This window comes from Serinus canaria, chromosome 3, assembly GCF_022539315.1.
Source record: "Serinus canaria isolate serCan28SL12 chromosome 3, serCan2020, whole genome shotgun sequence".
Classification (NCBI taxonomy): Eukaryota; Metazoa; Chordata; class Aves; order Passeriformes; family Fringillidae; genus Serinus; species Serinus canaria.
Genome location: NC_066316.1, coordinates 31,635,576 through 31,657,807, shown reverse-complemented (window position 1 = coordinate 31,657,807; position 22,232 = coordinate 31,635,576). Strand labels below are relative to the sequence as shown.

Below are 22,232 nucleotides of genomic sequence, written 5' to 3'. Positions count from 1 at the left end.
AACAACTGACCAACACCTGCCCCTATCCCATTTTATTCTTTTGTTTTAGAGTTTTGCAAGAACAAGTTTTCGAACTGTCAGTGGTTGCCCATAGCTGCGGGTAAGACTAATTTATAGACCAGTCCATATGGTTTTGCTGTAGTTGCTTTTTCCTGGTCTCTTCAGTGCTGCTGTCAAACATCCTTTCCCACCATTTTAACCAGTGATCAGTGGATCTGAAGCTGTGGGCTGCTTCCAAGTGAAATATGTCACAAAGGACCAAGAACCTCTCTGTGCTCTGGATGCATGGGAGATTCTATTCTATTCAGAATTGGTTTTCTATATAGGATGAAAAAAATACTGATATTCACAATTCAGTGATTTCACCTGAGAGATTTACTACTAACATGTTTGTCAATTAAATATATAAACAAATGAGTTTTGATTAATTTGATGATGCAGTAAGTTTTGATATTGATAACAACAATGGTGGAAAAAATGCCCAAAGAAGATGATCCGTAGTTTCAATTCAGTTAGCCACTATCATGAATATATTAAAGTAATTGTAAGATCGATTTCGCTCCCTGATGAGCGATGTTCTGAGTAATGTGCACTCCCATTGCTTCTAAAACACTGATAAATGCAATCTGTTGGAATGTTTTTAAGACAATAGCTATTTAATGAATAGCTTGTGTGTACAGGAGAAAAGAATAAGCTTGATTGCTTACAATCTGACATTTGAAAAAGCATTTTTTTTGGATCTCTTGTATTTGCATATCTAATTGCTATGTAATCAAAACTAAGTGAACTGTAGCTGCTTGAAACTAAAAAATGAAAGGCAATCATCTTTAAAGGGGGAGATATCCCACTCATAGGCAAGCCTGTCTGAATATTAGAATTATATTCTTCTTGTGTTTAATTATAGGTGTCTGACTGAGCAGTAAATTTATGCCTGTGTATTAAAAAGGAGTGAATGTGACCCTGAAACATCAGCTTTCCTTTGTTGAGGCAAAGCATTCGCATTGAGAGAACTTAACAGTGTTGTGTATTTTGGTGATAAGGGATTGTGCCAGAGTAGCTGTTAATTACCTGCTTTGTTTGATATGGAAAGTAGTGGTTCCACACTTTTCTTCCCACCAGTGACAGTACTCAATTAAAACTTGTATTAAACAGTGATAATGCCCTCGTTTATCTGGTGGAGAAGACATGAGGTGAAGAAAATTAACAGGAAATTTTCATCTGTTTGGAGACAGCTTTGGTTTTTTCATGAACCTAGTGACAGTAAAGAAAAACGAGTTTTGTCCCTTTTGGTGTAGTAGTCTATGGTGAGCTTTGGTTATTTTATTTATTATTTAAATCTTTGTGACTCTTGAATTCTGCTGTTTAATAACAGTGGCTGTAGTAGAAGCAGGAAAAAAGAAACCTCAACTGCAGTGTCAGAATTGCAAATTTGGAAGATGCATACTCTTATTCCTTCTCATTCCTCTGTGTGAAGTATCTGTTCCCATTGGTCATTATTTCAGTGCTTTTGAAAATCTGTTGTATCATGATGTGACATCTTACATTCCTTACACGGCAGTTTTTTTTAATTCTAGTTTTTCACTGAGGTTTTTCTATTCCAAGTGTGTGAAGCACGTTTCCTAATGCAGTCTGAGATGGACTTTCTCTAAGTAGCAGCTGTTTTTTACATACCTGAACAGAAATAACAAGGAGGAGTAAAGCAAAGAAGTTGACATAGAAGATTTGGTAGTCTTAGTTTATTTCAGATACCAATGCTGAAGAATACTCTAACAGTGAAAATACACAAACTATATCAGTAGGTAGTAAGAAAGGGTATAAAATTGTTATAGTAACTCTTAAATGTTTTTTATTTCATTTATCCTGAGAAATTAAAAGAATGGGTTGGTTGCTTTCCTTATGAAATTTGGAAAGTCTGTGTTCAGCAAGCTTGAACAGCTTTATTATGGAGTGAAAGCTGAATGTTTGATGCTAGACTAATTTGGCCAAAAATGTGAAACAGTAAGTGAAAAGGAGTAATTACTGTAGCAGCTTTAAAGCGCGTACACGAAATTCTTTTGAGGAGCTCAGTGGATATGGCAGTGCATGGTAATTCAAGTAGAACTTCAGAGCTTGAACTATTAGGTGAATAGAGGTCACATGCAGAGTGAGAGTGGTTGCCTGCAGTAATTAGGCACAATTAATAAAGTTTGCCCTGAAGGCACATTGCGCACAGTGAATGGTTGGCAGTAATGATTGGTCTTAGAGATAACCATACACAAACAAACAAAAAAATCATTGCAGATAAAACAGTTTCTTAAAAGAATTTGTAAGGTGTGGACTTAAAGGATTTTCTTGTTTTGATGAAAACCTAAACAGAGTGTCATTGTTAAAGAGCAGAAAGCTAGATTTTATTTTGTAATAGAACGTCGTAATATCACAGGATGCAGGCAAACTGCTGTGAAAAATAAGGTTTAGAAAATAAAAAGTTGTAACTGTGTGAATTGATCATGGTTTACAGAAAGAGCACTAGAAAACCCACTGAGATCACAACTGGCATGTTTTTTAAATAGTCTGCTTTTCTTTTAAAGTCAGTGTTCTTTTGGGCATATTCACTGATAAATTTCGTTAAATTATTGTATTTATTAATAAGTTGCTACATGATTATTGGTTACATTTTCTGTAGGTAATTAATAAAGTCAATAAATTTAGATTAGTTCCTACCTACAATTGCCCTTTCATGCCAAGTAAACAGTGATAAGCATTAAATAAGAACTTGATAAGGTGTTTTATGATCTGGCATTTTGAAGTGCGGTTATCTCTGTCTGATTCTTTAACAGTTTTTTCCGGTTTTCTTTTTTCTTCACTGTAAAAAAAAAACCATGGAAGGTGAGTTTGACATGCATTCAGATTAGCAGACATACTTCATGGCACAGCAGTTCTGCAGCAGACTGTTGGTGTAACTGTGTTAGCTCATCCATTTAGGATTAGGTTCTTCAGTGATTAGAGGGCTTCCTCTCTCAAACACTGAATGGTCATTTCACTTTGTAGATGAGCACTGCAGCCCACACTGTCAAGCCACAGACAATATTTTGTAATCCCAAAGCCACTCTGTTAAGGTTTCCTCAGACTATCATGCATTCTGTATAAATTCCCAGTCTCAAAGTCGAAGGCTCTTGTTCTTCCAGAAGGAGTAGTCTTAAATGGACATACTGTACTTTTTGTTCCCTCTAAAGAAAATACAACAAGGCTGTCACGTTTTTATGCTTAAATTGTTTTATTAATGTTTCATTGACTGCTCACTTGAAAAAAAATTTGTTAGCATTTTTTGAGTATTTTCTTTGTTCTGTAGTTCAGTTACAATTTTGAGGAACTCTTTCTTGTATGGGCTTTTAGAGAAATTCATTTCCATATACAAATCTTTAAAATAAGATTATAATATCCAGTTTTAAATAGATATTAATTTGCTATATTTTCACATAATCTCTACACGCAGATCTTCTTGAAGAGAGAAAAATTTCTGTGTTGAAATTACATACTGTGTTAAGATGTGGAAAAGAATGGAACCTTACAATTGCCTTTCCTGAACCATTTTTGACAAGCATGCTTTCCCTTGATGTTTTTTCTATTCTTGTAGGACTTGCAGTTCCTTTTGGCAGGAACTGCTGTGTCTGATTGTGCTCCAGAGTGAAGTTCCTAAGTCTAAAACTGAATGGGAATTCTCTTTTCCAGTCTAAGATTTTGGGGGGTTTTCCCATTTGAGAAATGCCAGCTACAATGCACAAATACAGTAATTTTCTGCACTCACCCCATGGACAGTTTTTCACAAATTTCATTTAACTGTTGGACAAAAATGATTGTGTTAAGTTATACACTTGGTCAAATAGGAAAAGTTCACTTTCTTGGTAATTGTGAAAAAAAAAAAAGCTTAGCTTTTCTACCACTATGCTTTAGGACATGAAAAATCTAGAAGCTGAAAGCTTGCAGCTCTCCAAATAGTCATCTAGAAGAACACTGTTAAGCATTCTGTTGACAAGGTTTATGTACCACTGAGGAAAATTCAGACCCTCTATCTCCCCCTATAATCTGAGTTGATGGTACTTGTCATTTGAAATATATATACACCTGCTAAACATGCTTTTTTCTTTCTGATGAAAACAGTCCTGCTGAAAGCATGTCGTAAAACTTGGTTTTTATTGCCGAGGTACACAATGAAGCATAATTTCCTGCAGGCTCAGATCCTGCCAATGTAGGATCAACAACTAAAAAACTGAAAATGTGAATGATATTTTATTTATGGTTGGGACCTATAGAGTATGTCTCACATTTGTACTTGCAGGTTTTGGCTGCATAACAATGTACGTGGTGCATCTTGTATTTGAAGTATTCTCTCTGCTGAGGTCACTCAGAGCACAACTACCTAAGATTTTTCAAAGTACTCAGCAATGATATTGATGTTCTTTATCCCTTCTGTCCATTTTTTTAGCCATTTGGGCAGTTGAGAATGAGGTTAAGGTGTAAAGTTTTAAAATTTACTGTGAAAGAAAGTAAGGAGAATTTACCAGTTAGCCCTTGGTATATCTGTGCCTCAAAGCTAAGAATTTTCTTTAAATCAGATTTTGAGTAATAGAGATTTCTCTTAGAGAAAATGTGAGGTATCCATCTAGAAACAAACTTTAATTCCCTGTATTAGTGGAGTCAAGTTATGATGACCTTGGATACACTCTAAGCCAATTTTTAATGATTACTGTCAGAGCAGTTCTTTTTCTATAGAAAAGTAATGGCCTATGATATATTGAAGGCCAGATTAAATCATCCTGACTATTCCTTCTGGTCAAAGTCTCTAAAACTGGGAAAAAATTACTAGGAGATAAGTTTAAATATAAAAAGAGGCATAGTGGGTAAGATGTATAGAATAAAATTACAGTTTATGATAATGTACTGTCTAATTTACCAAAATCTTAGAGAGATCACAAAAACTTTTGTTATGCCTATACATATGTGTATACACTGTGTTTGTGTCTGTGCTGATGAAGTAGATAACTATTCTGTAATCAAGTTGCATTTTATGTGTTTGGGGTTTTTTCCCCCCCATATCTGGTTTTGTGCCTCATGGACTTCATACATTCCTGTATGCTAAAATGAAAATAGCTTGTTGGTAAAGATGAATTTAAAATTTTGATACTCCAGTATGGTTTGATTACATCTAATCTCAGAAAACTAAAATCTTAATCATGTAGAATTTTTTTTTTTTTTACTTGGTACATTAAATGCTGTTAGTTGGTCATACTAATAGTATGTGTTACAGACATGTCACATACTAGTGTGACATGTCTGTAATACCAGTCGTCATTAATCTTGAGCAGTATTCAGCAGCAAGTTTTAATGATTAGAGTAGTGGTCTTTTGTTGTGTGTCTTAAATTAGAGAAACTGAAAAACTAAACTTCCTTTAAACAAGCAGGGTTTTTGGAGATTTTTTTGCTTGTTTCCAAAAAGAAGTAAAGTATGCTCACCTGTGCGACCAGTTTGAGACTCTTCAAGGCAATTATTAAAAAGGAAGTGAGGCAACACAGCCAACAGGTAACACAGCAAATTTGAGATGAATAAAATCAGGCCTGAGGGATCAGGAGGAAACTGAGAACAAGGTGTTGTCTCCACAAAATTGTGACAATAGTTGCAAATTTTTTTTTCCTAACGCTTATTTATATGTGATTTTCGCAAGTACATTTTCATAGATGATAAACAGTTTCTTGTTTTCTATAACTGAGATTTTTCATATGTATCAAACTAGATATTTGAAATCTAGTCTGTTCTTCATACCATCATTTACAGTGGTTATTTGTGTTAAGAGCCATGTAATTAGGATGGGGTAGAAATAAGGACATACAGAACTTGCAGAGTGCGTGGAATTCAGTGTCCTGGGACTGTGTGTGGGTAGTGACATGTGACCAAAAATACCCCAAGCTTATTCCCATATGTCAGGGAATAGCTTGTGAAAGTTAAAAGTGAAAAGTTCAGTGAAAGTGAAAAACTCAGTATGGTGAAAAGTGAAAAGCTCAGTATGGTGCTTTATACTAATGATTTCTGTACCTGGAGTTTCAGATGTTACTGCTTATTCAGAGGTAATTTAGCTGCTCTTTGGACTCTTGGTGAACATATACGGTGGAAACTTTTGGTGAAATTCTTTATTTTCTTAGTGCCTTTTTTTTATATAGGTATATTAGAAAAACTGTTGCGTGCCTGTGTTTTTGAATATTTGTGGCATTTTTGTGTACTATTGCATCATCAGATTTAAGAGGTTATTTGTTGGTATCTTCAAAGTAATGAAGTAACATCTCCTGCCTAAAATGGGGCAATGTTTTAAAACCCCAGTAGGTATGTTATCCTGCATGTTGTGTCATGTTAAAACAAGCTATTAAAAGAGATTAAATGTATTTAAGTGCCCCAATAAAAACATCCCATCTTGCTTTGAGACACCTCATCTTTTTTTGGTGTTCTTTCTTCATCCATTGATTTGTCTGTGTATTTCATGCTGTTGGTTTCCTTTAACTTTTTTGTAGATGATGAGCTGTGCCTACTTCTTGCCTTGCATACACTGCAAATGCAATGCACACCTTCCTTGCCTTGTGAAGCTTGAGTGTTGGTGTGCTAAATAGTTGTATGTTACGTACTAAGTCAGTCAATAACGTTTTAGTGCAGATGGTTTCCACCTTTTTGTCCCCATCACAAGAATATGACATCCTACAAAAGTGGAATAAATCATATTAACTCTGCCTGCAGGGTAAGGGTTGGGGGCAGAACAGGAAGGAGGATATAGAGGTTATACTGTGTGTGCTTAGCTGAGCATTGGAAACTTGAGTTTTACTTTTGTTGAGTATTAGAGTAGCCTGTTGAATAATTAAAATGTGCTTCACTAGCAGAGGGAAAAAATCCTATCAACAACTTTCACTGATGATTTTTCTGTCTTAGGCAGCACTTTTTTGTGAAGGTGTCTTTCCCTGTGAGACCATATGGTTTTGCAGCAATAGGTTTGAGTATACAGTTTGAGTATACAGTTTAAGCATTGTTTGTAAATTACTGCAAAAGATTAAATATTTCAAATTCCTGTGGAGAATAGCATTGAAATTGATAGTTGAGGTACTTTGATTTTTACTTGATTTTACTTGATTACTTAGGGTTTTTTTTTTTCCCCCAAAGTCAGTCAGGCACTTCTGCTCCAAAACATTTAAATAGGATTTAATACTTTGTATGAAGTAATAGTACAGGCAGAAGAGGTATCAAGATAAGTAGTTGTATATGTACTATGTATTGCACAGTAAAAAGGATACTAAAACCATAATTTTTTAAAAATAATGTGTTTGTATCATTCATATGTTTGGTAATCTTGAAGTGATTCTACTCTATATAAATAGAGTTTTCCTTAAGAAGGTGATATAGTGGATATTGAAGTAACCACAGGTATCCTTAAATTAGAATTTAATTTGAAGTGTCTTTACTTAAATTTGTGTCAAATTATGCAGGAGGCTCACACACTCTTAAGCAGAGTAATGCCTGAGCTCTAATCATATTAGTAGTCCTCAGAGGACAAAATCTTGTCTCTGTTGCAAATTATTGAAGGTTTTCTGTGCGTGCTGTGGCACTATGTTTGGATTGATCTGATGGTCAGTTCCCATTAAAGGCCTTAGGACATCTGTTCCCACTGCTTCATGTGCATCCTCAGGAGTCCATTGAGTTTGTGAGTTTCCTAAATTGGCCCCTGCACAATTGTCTGAGCAGCAGGGGCAGCTCAGTGCAAGTAGAGAGTTAGGGCTGCTATTTTCAGTGACAGCTGGTTGTTAAATAGACTCAACCTGCAAAGTTAAACTTCACCTTCACATTCCATGATATGAGATACGTGAGTGTCTGTATTAAAATATTTTCACTTTAACTTCTAGCTTGCTATATTACCATATATTTCACCCAGAAAAGTAAGCACTTTTTGAGGAAAATAGTTCTTGTTCAACAGAAAGGAGGAAAAAAATCTATAATTTTGTGATTTTTTTTTTTTCTTTCATAGCTTTGAAACAGTTTTTATGTGATCTAGAAATCTGATTATTTATAGACCTCTGTAAGTAATTTCTAAATAAAACATCATTTTCTTAATTTAGTTCATTTTAAAATAAACACTTTTCCCAAATATTTTAAGGAAACATGAGCTTTGTTTCCTTTTCCTGATTTATTTAGTTCCATTCTCTGTTTATAATTTGTATATGGGGAGAAAAGAAACCCCTACCAAACACGCCCCCTCCACCAACTAAAAAAACCCATAAAAGCAAAATATACCAAAAAAACCCCCAAACACAAACCAACTCTCCCAAAACCCACAAACCAAAATAACCCCTTTTGAATTATGCCTCTGGAGCATTTAGTTAAGTGCCAGCATTGTTTGAATTGGTGCCTTTTTCGAGTTGCAGTTGGAGAAGTAACACTGCAATGGTCGATAATAGAGAGCTGAGCCGAGTAACAGACCTGTGGAAAAGATGCTCAGGTCTTTGGCCTGTCTGATGTTGGTTGAGCATTTCAGGAAGATCACATTCCATGTGTGCAATCATAAGGACTTCAAGCCAATTCACTGAGTTGGCTTAAAATACTCAACCCTGTACTGGTTCAGTGTAGTTTTTCAATGATATAGAATTTATGAGGATTTGTTGTCCTAAATAGATTCTGAGGATGTACTTGAGAGATATTTTCCTTATTTTTAGGAATTGTGCTTTTATTTTTCTTGATGACTGCGTGTTTTTCATAAGCAGCACTTTAAATTTCCCTTTTTACAAAAATTTGACTTTCCTTTTTCATATTTGGTAATTACATAGTTGAAGTGTGGATGGAAGGAATAGGAAGGGCCTTTGAACAATTTTTTGAATGGAAATACATGGTGCCATTAATACTAATGAGCTATTCTACTTGCCCCAGCAGTAATGGGCATTAGTTATAATAAACTATACTCTTTGCTACTTTACATCTAGCATAAATTTTAATTTCATTTTACTAGTGCTATAAGATGAAATATGCTAATTCTTAGGAAATACATTGCAGCAGCTTTTCTGTTCTGATAACTGCATCACTACAGCATCCACAGGAAATGTCTTACAGTCTATATTAGTAGTGGAAAAGAAAGTCATGTTTGTTTCCCTTTTATAGCTAGCCAGTTCATGGATTTTTCAGTTTTCCATTTGCAGAGAACTTCTGACAATTATTTTTTTTAACTTGCTTTCTTATTTTGAACCATAGAGAGTCCCTGAAAAGAACTTTGGTTTTCCCTAATTGTCTTTTATCTTAAAGTTTTAAAATACAACGTCAGTCAAATTTCTGCATTTTTTTTCCCCTGTTTTTTTTTCCTTTGGCATGCACAGTGTTAAACATGAATTTCTATGCAAATCACAAATAGTGGTAGTGCAAGAATGCTTACCTCTGGAAAAGGATTTTGTGTTGTTCATCACCCAAATGGAGCAGAACTTGGGAAAGTAGGGCTGAGGGGGGAAAAAAAAGTTTGTCCTTTCTTCTGTGACTTAGGTTCTGCTGATTCTTGCACTGTTGTTCCTTTGCTAGGTTGCCTTATATTATGGCTTCTTGAAATTTCAGTCTCAAGTGTAAACAAGAAGGAATAATTTGTGTCCATCACAGGGTAAAAGAAAAGCCCTAATTCCAACTCTTCATGCCTCTCAAACATCTTAAAGAAGCAAAATAGGGCACAAGCCCAATTTTTTTTTGCTTTTCAGGTCTCCTTTAAGAGCAGAGACAGCCATGATGCAGCAATTTTGGAGGTAGAGGCAAGTAAATGTTTTACTTCTTGTAAACATTCCAGTGAGTTTTTGCAAATCACCTCTTATTTGAGGAGACTCTGGTTGAAAAAGAACCTCAGCTTCTTCCCCTTGCCTAAATCTGCTTTGTATGATTCTATGTGAGGAAGAATATATTTTGTTGATTATAGACAGGTTTCACATCAGTTGCACACTGTTGCAATATCCAATTGGCATAAAAATATGTAGGTCTAATATTAGAAAGGCTTTTGTGATAAAAGTTGTTGAGGTTTTTTCTTTTGAACTGATCTACAAAATGAAAATTTGTTGGGTGGGTTGTAAGTGATTTTCTTCTTAGAAAAATAAAAGAAGTGTTGATTGCTTCTTGCCTCCAGCTGCTGGTGTTCAAATCAGCTCTTTGGCGTTCTCACTTTGGACAGTTGAGCAACCTCTTACATACTGGTACAAAACCTCTGACTATTTCTGTGCTAGAGACATTTCTGAAAGCTCATGCTGAGTTTCTCCTGATGGCATCACATCATCTTGAAGGTGGTATTAGAGGTACAGCAAAGAACTATCCATCTGTTTTGTTTTTGGACCTTCCTATTCCTTATTGTGAGTAAAAGGCAGAGAGTTTTCATCATTGCGTAAAAATACAGGATTACACATTTGGGAAAGCTTTGCTAAACTTCTGTTTTGGGAGGTGGGAACACTGTCTGTGTTAGAGGGTTACAGTGGGAACAGCAAAGAAGCTAGATTTTGGTCAGCTAATGTGACAGAATAGTTCAGTGGGCAGAAAAAAAAATTATGGTTAATAAGCTGTATGGATCCAAATTAGTACCTGTGCCAGTTTAAGAAGGGAGAGGATGGGAAAAAGGAGGTGGGAGGTCAGGACCTGTCAGTTGGCAGTAAATCCTTGTCATCTCTTGGAAATGCATTTTGAAAAAAGCTGTAATGCTTGTGCTTTTCTGAAGAAGAGGAAACATTTATATTGAAGAAATTGACCTTTCTTCTGCCTGTCTCTCAAGGATGTGAGCAAAGTGTGTAATTATTTTTGTCTTCAATTCATGTACAATGCTGTCTTATTTTCTAGGGTGGATGAAACCATTGTAAAATGTAAGAAAAGCTTCCACATAATGACTTTTTCTACCCAGTCTTATCTCCTTCAACTTTTGTAATTAGGTTAAACTCTAAAACTTCCATTTGATTTTTTTTGTGGGGGCAGATTAGCATGCAGTCTGAAAATGTATATAATGGATATTTTAATGAAAGAATCTTGTAACTTGTCTTTTGAAGAGCAGAAGCAAGTTTGCTTTTTTAATAACTTTTTGCATGTTTCTGATAGTGTACTGAAATACGATTAAAAGTTGCTCTTTTTAAAATAGTGACTTCGTTAGCACATCAAGAATTTTCTTTGTTTCATACAGAAATGACATTCTGTGAGCCTCTTTTAATCTGTCCTGTATTTATTGATGATATTTCTCTCTGCATTAATATCTTTGGTAGCTCAGGGAAATGGCTAGTTAAGGGAATGTGTTGAAAAAAACAGAACTTGAAATTTTTCTTAATAAATCTTAATTTTGCATACTATGGTGTCTTGCAGTGGAGCTGTGATAATTTGGTTGGTTACAGATCTTAGTAGGCTCATTTTTACTCAAAATTATACAAGTGAGGATGCCAGCAAATTGATTATTTAATGAGTTTTTTAAAAAATTACATTCCTTTGGTGAATGTTTTTCTACATTTGATGAGAATTTGTGGGATTCAAAACGTTCTTGTTAAACCAGGTGGCTTTTTGGAGGGATGATCTCCTGAACAGCAGTTGCAGGACTGCTAATTGAACGGGATCTTGAAGGATGCCCATCTAGACATTCTCTCCTGAAAGCAGTATACCTGTAACTATTGTGATATTTCACTTTGAATCAAAATTATGACCAGCTTTCACTTTCTTTTGGGCTTATGTAATGAGCAGGAGGTTTATTACGTGTTGTTTTCCAATTTAAAAAGTGGACATAATTTTCATAATTGCTCCTTTACAGAAATTATTTATTTCATTAATTTCACAAGGTTTTGGTTTTTTTACATGTGTTGCACAGATGCTATTTATAGAGCTGATGCTAGTGTATAGTATTTTAAATTAACTAAAAAAATTGTGCTTTTCAGCTCATTAAGTTCAGACTGTAAATAAAATCTTCCAAACCCAGACCTTAAGGACAGATTCACTGAAGGATCAGGGAACTCTCTGTGAAAACCATCAGAGTATGAGGAGTTGCAATGTTAACGTTGTATTGCTATGCATTGGCTTTTTGACTTACTTTTTGGTGGTGTTTGTTTGTTGGAGGGGTTCATTCAATTTTTCTTTGCTTTAAGTTGGTGGGGGGGTTTTTCAGTGGTTGTGTTGGGTTTTTGTTTGGTTGGTTTTTTTTAAATCACTGGATTGAAGCTACCTGAGCAGTGAAGAGGGATCCTGAACATCCATCATTTCTATTCTGTAGGAAAGGTTTCCCTAATATATTACCAGTGGTACTCTCAAAAGTCATTTAATATCAGTGCCAAGCTGGCACTCAGCTATGCAGTCTGTGACTGGCATGACTATTACTGTGTTTTAATCCAGCCTGGGAACATGTGACATGTGCTGGAATACTCACCATTCTGTAGTCATCCTAATCAGTAGAGTAGTTGCATTAAATTGGTTGTAAAGAAGGTTTGGAACAGTGGACACACTTTTGAGTTGTCTAGGTGGTAGCTTGGTTGTGTCAAATCCCATGTTAATTGTAGCAAGGATTTGAGGCAACTTCTGCAATAAATCTGTAATTACAGACTGGGTGCAAGGTTTTGGTCTTAAATACAGAGAAAAATTGTGTGCTGAGATTATTTGAGGCAGTTCTGAATTCTTTAAAGGACTCAGCTTTAGTTTGTTAGCCAGTGTTTATTGTCAGTTCTGTGCTCAGTGGAAAATTTGATTTGTCTGTATTCTTTGTAACAAAATTTAATTCATTTTTAAAATATGTTAGTTTACTTAATTTACATTAACATATCCTGTGAAAATACACAATTTTAAGAAGATTGCAAACCTTTATGTCTAAGTGAACTTTATTTTCGAGTTAATCACTATGCTGTGAATGACAGGGTTTTTTTCTTTGACACACCCTTGCTTAAATACACGGGACATGGTGTGCTGGTTTCTCAGGTAAGCAACTGAGATAGCATTTGAAGTGGAAGGAAGCTGCTTGCTCTGCAGGCCTAACTCAGAGTGGAAGCTGAGTTTTCAGAATATTTAACTTCTAATAGTAATTTCTGTATTGCAGTAAGATGGCATTTGGTGTATGTGGCACTTCTAAATGCCAACATGTCCCCTGGGCAGTCAGAGCAAGGGGCTCCCCCACCCTCAGCACTTTTTGGGAGTGGCTGGGCTGCTGTGTGTCCTGCCAGAGGTGTGACTGACAGCTGGCAGCTTCCTACAGAGGGAGATCTGCCTGTGCCCTCCTTTGTGCTCAGCCTGCTGCTTGTGGAATGTGTCACTGAGCCAGTTCAGCTTGCTGAACAGGCAAAACCCAGTCTGACAGCAGTGGTTAACTGGCTCTGGTAACTGGCTCTGGATGGCCCCAGCAAGAGCTGCTGCTGGTACAAAGAAGAGGGAAGGAGAAAGGAATGGAGCCACTTCTCTTGAGGGAGTGAGCAGTTACCCCTGCAGCTGTGCTAAACTGAAGTCAGTGGAGGAAACCCTTCTGTACAAGAAAACTCAGAATAGTTCTGTCTTGGGATTTGGGACAGTTTCTTTCTCTGAAGTGACAATGCAGTGTTCTAATTATAAGCACAGACATTGTGTCTAAAGTTGTCAGTACATATTGAAGCAACCACCTATGGAAAAGATTTGGTTTATGTTTAGGATTCTGCTTTCTTGCTGGCATAAGAGGCACTTTTAATCCAAATGTACAGGGTAGCATTTAGCTGCCTAGGCACTTGAGTCTTCTTGCTATCTTGGCACACCTAGAGGAAGCAGGAGTGTATCTTTCAAGAAATCTCCAATGAAGATTCATCCCAAGAACTGAAACAAGAAAGGGGAAATAAGCAAAATACGAGATATTGTCATATAAGTACTTGATGCACTATTTCTTGCTAAGGTCAGGATTGCACAAAGCACTTCAGTTTATGTATGAGAGCTGTTGTAACATTGATTACATCCCTCCCTCTTGCCCTGTTTTTTCCAGTCTGACTCTGCCTGCTCTTGTCAAAACTTGGTTATTATTTAGTTACATATCCAAATCACGAAGAACCATTCTCAAGGATTGCAAAATATAGACTTTGAATTAAAACTCTGGCATTGTAACCATGTCAGCCTGATCCTAGCAATACAAACAGCTTTGCTTTCCTGCACAGGGCCTCTTGCCTGCATTTGGTAAAATTTTGTAGCACACAGGTTAAGTTTTGTTGGCAGAGTGTCACAAGTTAAAGGTATATATTCTATCCTTTCCCTTCCCCAAGCTGTCCCTGAACCATTCTGAAAAAATCAGTGGTGTTGAATGTTTGTTTCAGCTCTTTTAATTTTTTCCTTTTTTTTTTTTTTTTTTTCCCCTCATTTCTCTGAGCAGTTAAACAGTTTCTTTATGGCTTGGGAAGTTATTTGAGTTACTTGAAGTTACTAAACTACTACCTAGGTATGTTTGGTTTGAGTCTTGAGTCTCTTTTTTTAATTGCTTTGACAAACAGTAAAAACCTAAAGATCACAATGTCCTAAAATAAAGCTAGCAACAGATTATAACAATAATTCTCTTTTACACTACAAGTCTCATTTGAGTTTATAGAAACAGTAGTTACTTCATGTTCTTAAACTGAGGTCACATTTTTGTACATACAAAAAGTAAAAAATTAAACTTGTTACTTTTTTACTTCATTTTTTGGGGGGAGGGGGAGAAATAGGGAAGAATTTTTAGCTTTATTTTCCTGAATTTGGTTCTGTACATACCTTTATTCTGTATCTGAAACTTGTCTATTATATTGTGAGCTGAGGTGGTGCTTTTTAATTTTCTTGGCACACTGAGGTTATGTTAATGAGTTCACTGGAAGTTTGTGTTAAAACTATTCTGTAGTAACATCTTTGTATGTTTCATGCAAAGCTTTGGAGTTAGTGAAATATCACTTTTCTTACCAAGTGCTAAGCAGTCTCAGAAAAGATGTTAATGTTAGTAATGGTGTATTATTGTAAATGTTAGCAGCATGGGAAAATGGGGAAGAAAAATTCTATTGTTATAAAGTTTACAGTTACTTTGTAATTAAAAAAAGCAAAGGGTTGGCAGGAGTATATTGCAATTTTACAAAGTTGTCTTCAATATACTCCCTTAAGACCTTCACTGAGATTTATGCAGAGGAACCCTTATTGATGTATCTTGTGTTTTGTATCTACATGAGAGGCATGTGCAAGCTCTCCTTGAGGAAATGCTACCAGCAGAATGGTCGGATTTTCAGGCAAGGGCTGAGCCATGGGACTCTGGAAGCAATAGGCAAATGGAGAGGAAGGATGTAGAAGTGTGGAGGTGTTGGCATTAAAATGTAAGGTATCAGCAGCTGCTTATTCTGGTACTTCCAAAAGGTCACTTAGCTGTTATATTTTTTCTCCTCTTGATATTTCCTTCCCCTCCTTTTCCTTAAGAGGTCTGTAAATTCAGTCATTTATTCCTTATTATAAAAAAAAATTGCAATTTCACAAATTTATGTACGAATTACTGTAGTTCTGTCTACTTCATAGGCTTGTAACGTAAATTTGTGAAAGTTTCTGGAACTCAAGTTTAGATTAAGTAGGAATAGCACCTGAAGAGAAGTGTGGGTGTATTTTGATACTTCTTGACCCTTTTAGTTTGTTCAACATCACGTGTATGTGGAGCTGTCATAAAAGAGCAGGAGCCCAGGGGTTTGAGGATGAGTTTAGCTGCAAAATAGATCAATTTGCACTGAATTCAAATTATTGATGAGGAGAATGTTAATGCATTGGCCAGGTTTGCTGTGTGAAGCAGCCATCAAGTCAAAACAAGACAGAGGAAATAAAACATGGAATGGAGAAATAAAAATGGCTGAAATTCAGTAAAGACAGATGCCACAATTATGTGCAGCAGTTACTGTTGTTGAAAGTTACATGATGGTGCTTCAGAAGAGGAAAGAAAATATTCCAAAACATGTGCAATTTCCCTACTAGCCTAGGAGCTGATCATGCATTCTATTGAACACAAAAGTATAATTTGTTTAATGTTTTTTTACTTGGCCAAGTTCTAATACAACCCAGAGTGCAGTTTTCCAAATACAGCATGCTGTAAATGACATTCCAGATTGGAGTCAAGAACAGTGGTTTGGGGTTGGGGTTTTAGTTTGTTGGTTTTTGTTTGTTTGCTTGGTTTTCTCTTAACCATTAAAAAAAAAGAATCTTAGAGAAATACTTGGGAGTGGTTTACTGTGTAGACTAAAAGATTGAGAAACCAATGAGCAGACATTTTCCCTGTTACTACAGTTGAGGAATAGAGATAGCACTTCACTGTAAACAATACAGTAAGTATTCCAAAATGTGAAATCACTGCTCAGATGTTTTCCTAAGCTCCCAAATAATTAAATCAGAGGTGCCTGTGATCTTTCCTACAATTTGTGTTTGTTGCACAGATGAAAGTAAAAGTTTCATATTAAAGAAAAATGAAAAACTAGGATGATTATGTTGAAGCTACAAATAAGGGTACACCTCAGTATGCTGTTTATATGTTTTACTAAATCATTCACAACTGCAAAAAGCTTCCAGTCCTAAATAAAAACACAGGAACCTGCTCTTAAAGAAGTCCTTCATGGTTGGGCTGGGATGCCTCTTTTTTTTTTTTTCTTTTTCTTTTTTTTTTTTCCCCTCTCACATTTTAGGCAGTGATTTGCAGGAGGGCAAAATGGGAAGCACCTCCTTCTGTGTTTCTGTGGCCCAGTATCAGAGCAGTCCTGGAACACCATCTGTTGATGTTGGTGACTTTTTACCTGAGGCAGTACTAGGATCTTGATGCTCAGTTCCTGGATGTGTACAAACTGCTGGGTAATTACATTGCATTTTCTTAGACTTGCAACTTCTTTCTTCAGGCAAATTTCTTGAGGTTGCCATGCCTTGGGTTAGTTTTTAGAGCGTTATTAGATTAGATCCTTTTGCATGTCAGCACTTTCAGATCTCCTAGTATGAGAATCCTAGATGGAATATGGTCCTCAGATTTCAGTTTAATTAAGACTATTTTGCCTGCAGAGTTTTAGTTACCTTGGTAAGTTTTTGGGTGGAATAGAGGCATGTGTTAGCAAGGCTAGTACCTTGGTGTCCTAGTCTTCTTCTGGGATAAAAGGAAATAAAATGGTTAATTAAAAGATAATACTGGAATACTACCAAAATAAAAACTCAGATATACAAAAGAATCTTAATGTACTTAAAAGAGTAATTTCCATAGTATTGTATAGTCACTATGCTATTACTGACATGTTGGTTCTGCTTTAAGAGATACCTTTTCATGTTCATAAAAACAGATCCATTGTAGATTTGTTTTCTATTCCATATATTTATATATAATTTAAGATCCTGGTAATTATTTTAAAAATAAAAATATTAAAGTGTTTGTAGTAAATTGAGTAATTTACTATGTGTACATGGTACATAGATGCTGCTTGATAATAAGGTATATAAAAGAACACTTACTTTTGTCATCCTTTCTCCATCTAAAGCTGAATAGTGGAATCAGCCTTATACTGATTAATAATGCTCATAAATTCAGAGGCAGATATGCAGTAGTGATTTTAGAACAGTTGCAGGTTGTTTTGAAGTTAATTTCATTAGTGACTGATGATGAATGGACTTGGGCCATGAGTTAAAATACACTTAGTGCCTGTATTTCCTGATTGGAGAATGCTCTGAGGAATGTGTACACTATCACAGATGAGGTTTTGTTGGTCGAAGCCTGCATTGAAATATGTCTTTTGTACCTTGTGATTCAGAATACAGAGGTACTTCCCTACAAAAAGCCAGCTAAAGCCAACTCTGAACCAAGAAGGCTTGCATTCAGGATTTATGGGTATTTCATTTTCTTTCAAGGAAACTTTGTTTAGTGAGCAGTCAGTGTGTAAAAAAAATCACAGTATTGTGAAATGTTTCATGGTGCTTATTCCCTTTTCTGTAGGGGAATAAAACCATACTTGGATATCAGTGTAACTGTATCCACATAAAGTTTACTATGCCAGGAATACTGGTAAAGTGTTAAAACTCTTACCTGTAGTCCAGAGTCAGAGAAATGAGCACCCTCACTGCTTTGCCTGGATAAGGTTTGTTACTTCATAGTAATTTTAAGTATCAGTAGTAAAAGTTGCATTCATCTCTAACGAATATATCCAGGGCGGTGTTGGGAACATTTAGGGCAGATCTGAACTTGGGGTGGTGCCTGGTTTGAAGCATCCTGAGCACAGTGGCAGAGTCCTCTTGTGTCATTTAAACATTAGGTTGTTTCATGCAGCCAGAATTTTTTTTAAATTATTTTTTTAGAATAGTTCTTTTTTTACAACAGTTCTTAAAAGATGCTTTAGATAATACCCTTTGACAATGTTTGACAGCTACTGGCTAGTTGAATGTGTGCTGGAAGACACCCACTTTTTCAATCCAAAATTGTCTTGCTGTGGGAGCTTGGTGTGCAATAATAATTTATAATTAAAGACGATAAATAGCACCAGCTTGTTTGACAACCAAAACAGCAAGTATGTGACTGTTAATTTAAGCCATTGATCTGCTGTTTCTATAGGTGGAAACTTCGGTCAGAAATTCTAAATGTGGAGTAAGCTGCCTGTTCTCCCTGACCAGGTGCTATTCCCTCAGCAAACCTTTGTAGCCTTACTTTTTTTACCAGCTTTCTGCTTGTGAACTGCTGCCATTAGAAACTCAGTAGGAGCAAAAGTCTGTGTTAATTTGCCTGACTGTAACTGCACAATTAAAGCAGTTTATCAGCAGGGGTTGGGACAATCAGTGTGTTCTGATGCTTCGTGTTATAAAATTACTTCTGTTGTTCAAACAGATACTGTAATTAGTGCATCATCTTAAACTGGTTTTCTGGGGTTGGCTTGGAGTTTCATCTGATAAAAACCTCTATTTTTGGTACCTACCTAAGCACTTATTTTGTTTGCAGGCCTCATCTAAATTAACAACTTCTATTGAAATGTTAATATCAGGACTGTATCATTCAAATACAGGTTTGGGGGTGGATGGGTTGTTTTTCAGGATTTTTTCTTTGTTTTTTGGCAGACCTAAGATTCAGTCACAAAAATGGAAGGAGTGAGCCCCGTTTGCAGTTATTACTGTAATGCTATCATTTAATACACAGATGAGCAGGTTGCTTCATGCCAGATAGAGATGCCTGTGTTCTGTCCCTGGCACATGCATAGTTGGGTTTCACTTAGGATAGTTCCACGAGACAGGGTGAGACAGTCTTTTAAGGAGCACTTATGTGTTAAAATATGGTCCTTCACCACCTTCTCCTTTTCCCAGCACTGACCTTGTGTTGGCACTCTGTAGCCCTTCATGGCTGCAAATTTCCTTGTCCAGCAGAAGAGGAGGGGGGGAAGTGGGGAGGCATCTGCTGCATCAGCATGTGGTCTGAAAGGCTGCTGTGGTGCTGGGCCAGTCCCCGAGGGAGCAGTGAGGGCTGCCTGGCAAGGGCAGTGACCCTTAGGAAGTTGTTTCACTGCCCAGGAAAGGATGCAGAAACACAGCAGTAAGAGATTATCCAAGGGATTTTTGCTTCATTACGTCTGGACTTCCCATGAATACGGATCAGCTGATGTGGAATTATTTGTAGACTGAGTGGTTTATTCCTTGCACAGTGTTACAGAAATCTTCTGTCTTCTGGATGCTTGTTTGGAACTATCTCTGCAGCAGAGAAGCCAAAAACTTAAAAATACAATTCTGTAGCTCAGGTTGGCTGAACAGTTGCAAGAAGAGAAGTTTCATTAAGTGACACAAGACAGACAACTCTTGAAAGGTTGGGAGTATATGACTTGAGGGCAAAGTGCATTCCTCTAAGATTCCTCTACTTGGTTGTACCCGCTCAGCTTCATCAACAAAAGGTTCTAAAGATGTAGACTGTATTGAATGGTAGAATAATGTTTCTTTTAGACTTACTAATTCAGATATTGTTGCATGGCTGCAATACCTATCATGTCTTACTTAAAAATACTAAAATTAGATCAGGACTGGATTTTATTTATAATGACCTTATTTGTGACTTTTTGGCTAAATTTAACTTCTGTTTCAGAATTCTTTAAAATCAGCATGTTGGTTCTATTTCTTTAAATCCACACAGCTTCTTTTAAACTGTTCTTTGAATTATTTTTGAAACTTTGATATATATGTGTGAAGAAATATTCACCTAGACCTACTGTCAATTTTAATGTACCTGCAGCACAATTTATTAGACAAAATGTATTATGAGATTTTTACTAAATAGCTGAATTTTTTCTCTCCACATCTTACCTCCTCCATTTGACTCTTGAGAAATAGCTGTGAGTGGTTATATTGGTTTTTCTATCTTAGGATATTTTTAATTAAAGTTCTTAGTGTACTTGAATTAAACCTTTGTATCATTTGAAGGACTAAAGCTATTCTGATGCCTTTTAATTCTAGTGTTCAATTTGACATTATATGAAAACATTCTTCCCTTTTCTGTGGTTTTTGTCATTCAGTAGGGATACCAGCTTGCTTAATAGGTTGGTGAAAACAGAATTTAATAGCCTATCACTTCAAGATGAGTGAGAATACTAAGGGTAATTTTCAACACTTGCTTGAACTGGTGACTTTACTTCTCCAAAGCTCCCCGCTGTTGGTACTGAGCTGGTTTGGATCTTTTTAGTGGCCTGCATTACAGAAAATTGTATGAGATGGAGTGGAAAAAAGTGCACAGAATGGAAGCTGCACTTTTTTTATTACTACAGAATAGCCCATAGCTTTCTGAAAAAAGTGCCTAGTGGGAAAGTTGCTTCCACTCTTACCACCCTGAATGCAGTTCTTCATTCTTTCTTTGTTGTCTAACTAATATTTCTCTGGCTGCATATAAACAGGTACTAGCATAGATTTTTTTCATTAGTGTTTATTTCATTTTTCTTTAATGGTCTTCAGACAGTTGGAAGTGACTGGATCCTACTTCACCAGTTCTTAATTTGTCAACTTATTTTTCGTCAGTTTGCTATACTTGTGAAGGTCTTTGGGGTGGGAAATAAGATCTGAGGAGTTTTTTTAAGTTGATGATGAAATATTTTTGGTGACTTTCTTTGTATTGATATTTTCCTTTTCCAACATTTAAATAATTTTTACCGTTTCAGTCAGCCTTGACAGTTCTTTCATTTGGGTTTGAAGCTCTTTGAAACATATTGGCTAGATAGAGAAGAGACTTTGTACTCTATTCTAGAGGAGTTTTCAGTCATCTGCTTTGTGTAGCTTACAGAAAGCTAGTAAGGTGCTGTCTCAGTCTTGTTCAGTCAGATTGAGGAATTAAGAAGAAAGCTTTGGGATGGGATATGAAGATCTAAGTAGGAATGACCATTTAGGCCCAAGATGCAGGAGGTGCAAGATCACAACTTGAAGTTACTGTGGTATGGTGAGGTGTGTGGAAAATAGGAATACAATTTTACAGTGAGCTGGACTGCAGTACTTCCTTGTTGAAGGAACAATCTTTCTAATATTTAAGTATGTTTTTAGAGATTCAAGTCAGTTGCATCCTTTACCTGCTTTTCTGCTTCCCCCTAAATCCCTCCCCAAAAACATTCCTGTAGCTACACTACATTTCTTTTTTTCTTTTTCTTTTTTTTTTTCTTTTTTTTTTTTTTTTGGTGCAGCTAAATTTTGAGGACTTGTAGCAGTATTTTTTTTTTAACTACCTAATACATTGACCCTAATAGTGAGATAAATATTGAGTAGTCCATTATTGTGCTTAGGTACTCTGAGGATTAATGAGTGTATATGCACAGGCAAGAGAATGAAAAGCAAATCTGTCTACAGAATTAGGCTGTATTTAAAGACACTGAAATTTCTGCCAAACAAGGAACACAGTGAAATTTCATCTGCCATTTATGTTGTCCTTAATGTTCTTTAATTTAGCAGACAAGATAGTTTGGTTATAATTAAGCTTTCCTAATGTTGTTATTCGCCAGGGTTGTGGCATAAATCACTTTACTTTGTAGTTCATCTGTAGTACATCTTCAGTCTCCATTTTTCCTGTATAATTCTTCCATAGGCACTCTCTGAGATGCAGGCAGACTTCACACTGCCAATTGCTTCTCATGTATGTAATATAATTTTGAATATATGCAGTTGAATTCCTTTTCCCCCAAGTCTTATATTTTCTGATTTCCCTGATGCTGTTTCTTCCTTCAGTGTACGTGTCCTTCCTGCTGCAGTAGTAAATGTTTCTTTCCCAAAATAATTCTCATGGCAATTTCTATTA

The 22,232-nt window shown here is 36.1% G+C and overlaps 1 protein-coding gene across 10 annotated transcripts in view; it reads left to right on the top strand.

Moving 5' to 3' along the window:
- QKI (QKI, KH domain containing RNA binding) overlaps positions 1-22,232 on the top strand; it is a 149,431-nt gene that overhangs the window by 75,013 nt on the left and 52,186 nt on the right. For 5 of the 10 annotated variants that reach the window (XM_030236278.2, XM_030236277.2, XM_050972992.1 and 2 more), the window contains exon 4: positions 9,736-9,786. The exons of the other annotated variants lie outside the window; for them this stretch is intronic. In XM_030236278.2, the coding sequence (XP_030092138.1) occupies positions 9,736-9,786 (51 nt within the window). The remainder of the gene's footprint in view (positions 1-9,735; positions 9,787-22,232) is intronic. 10 annotated transcript variants of the gene reach the window in all.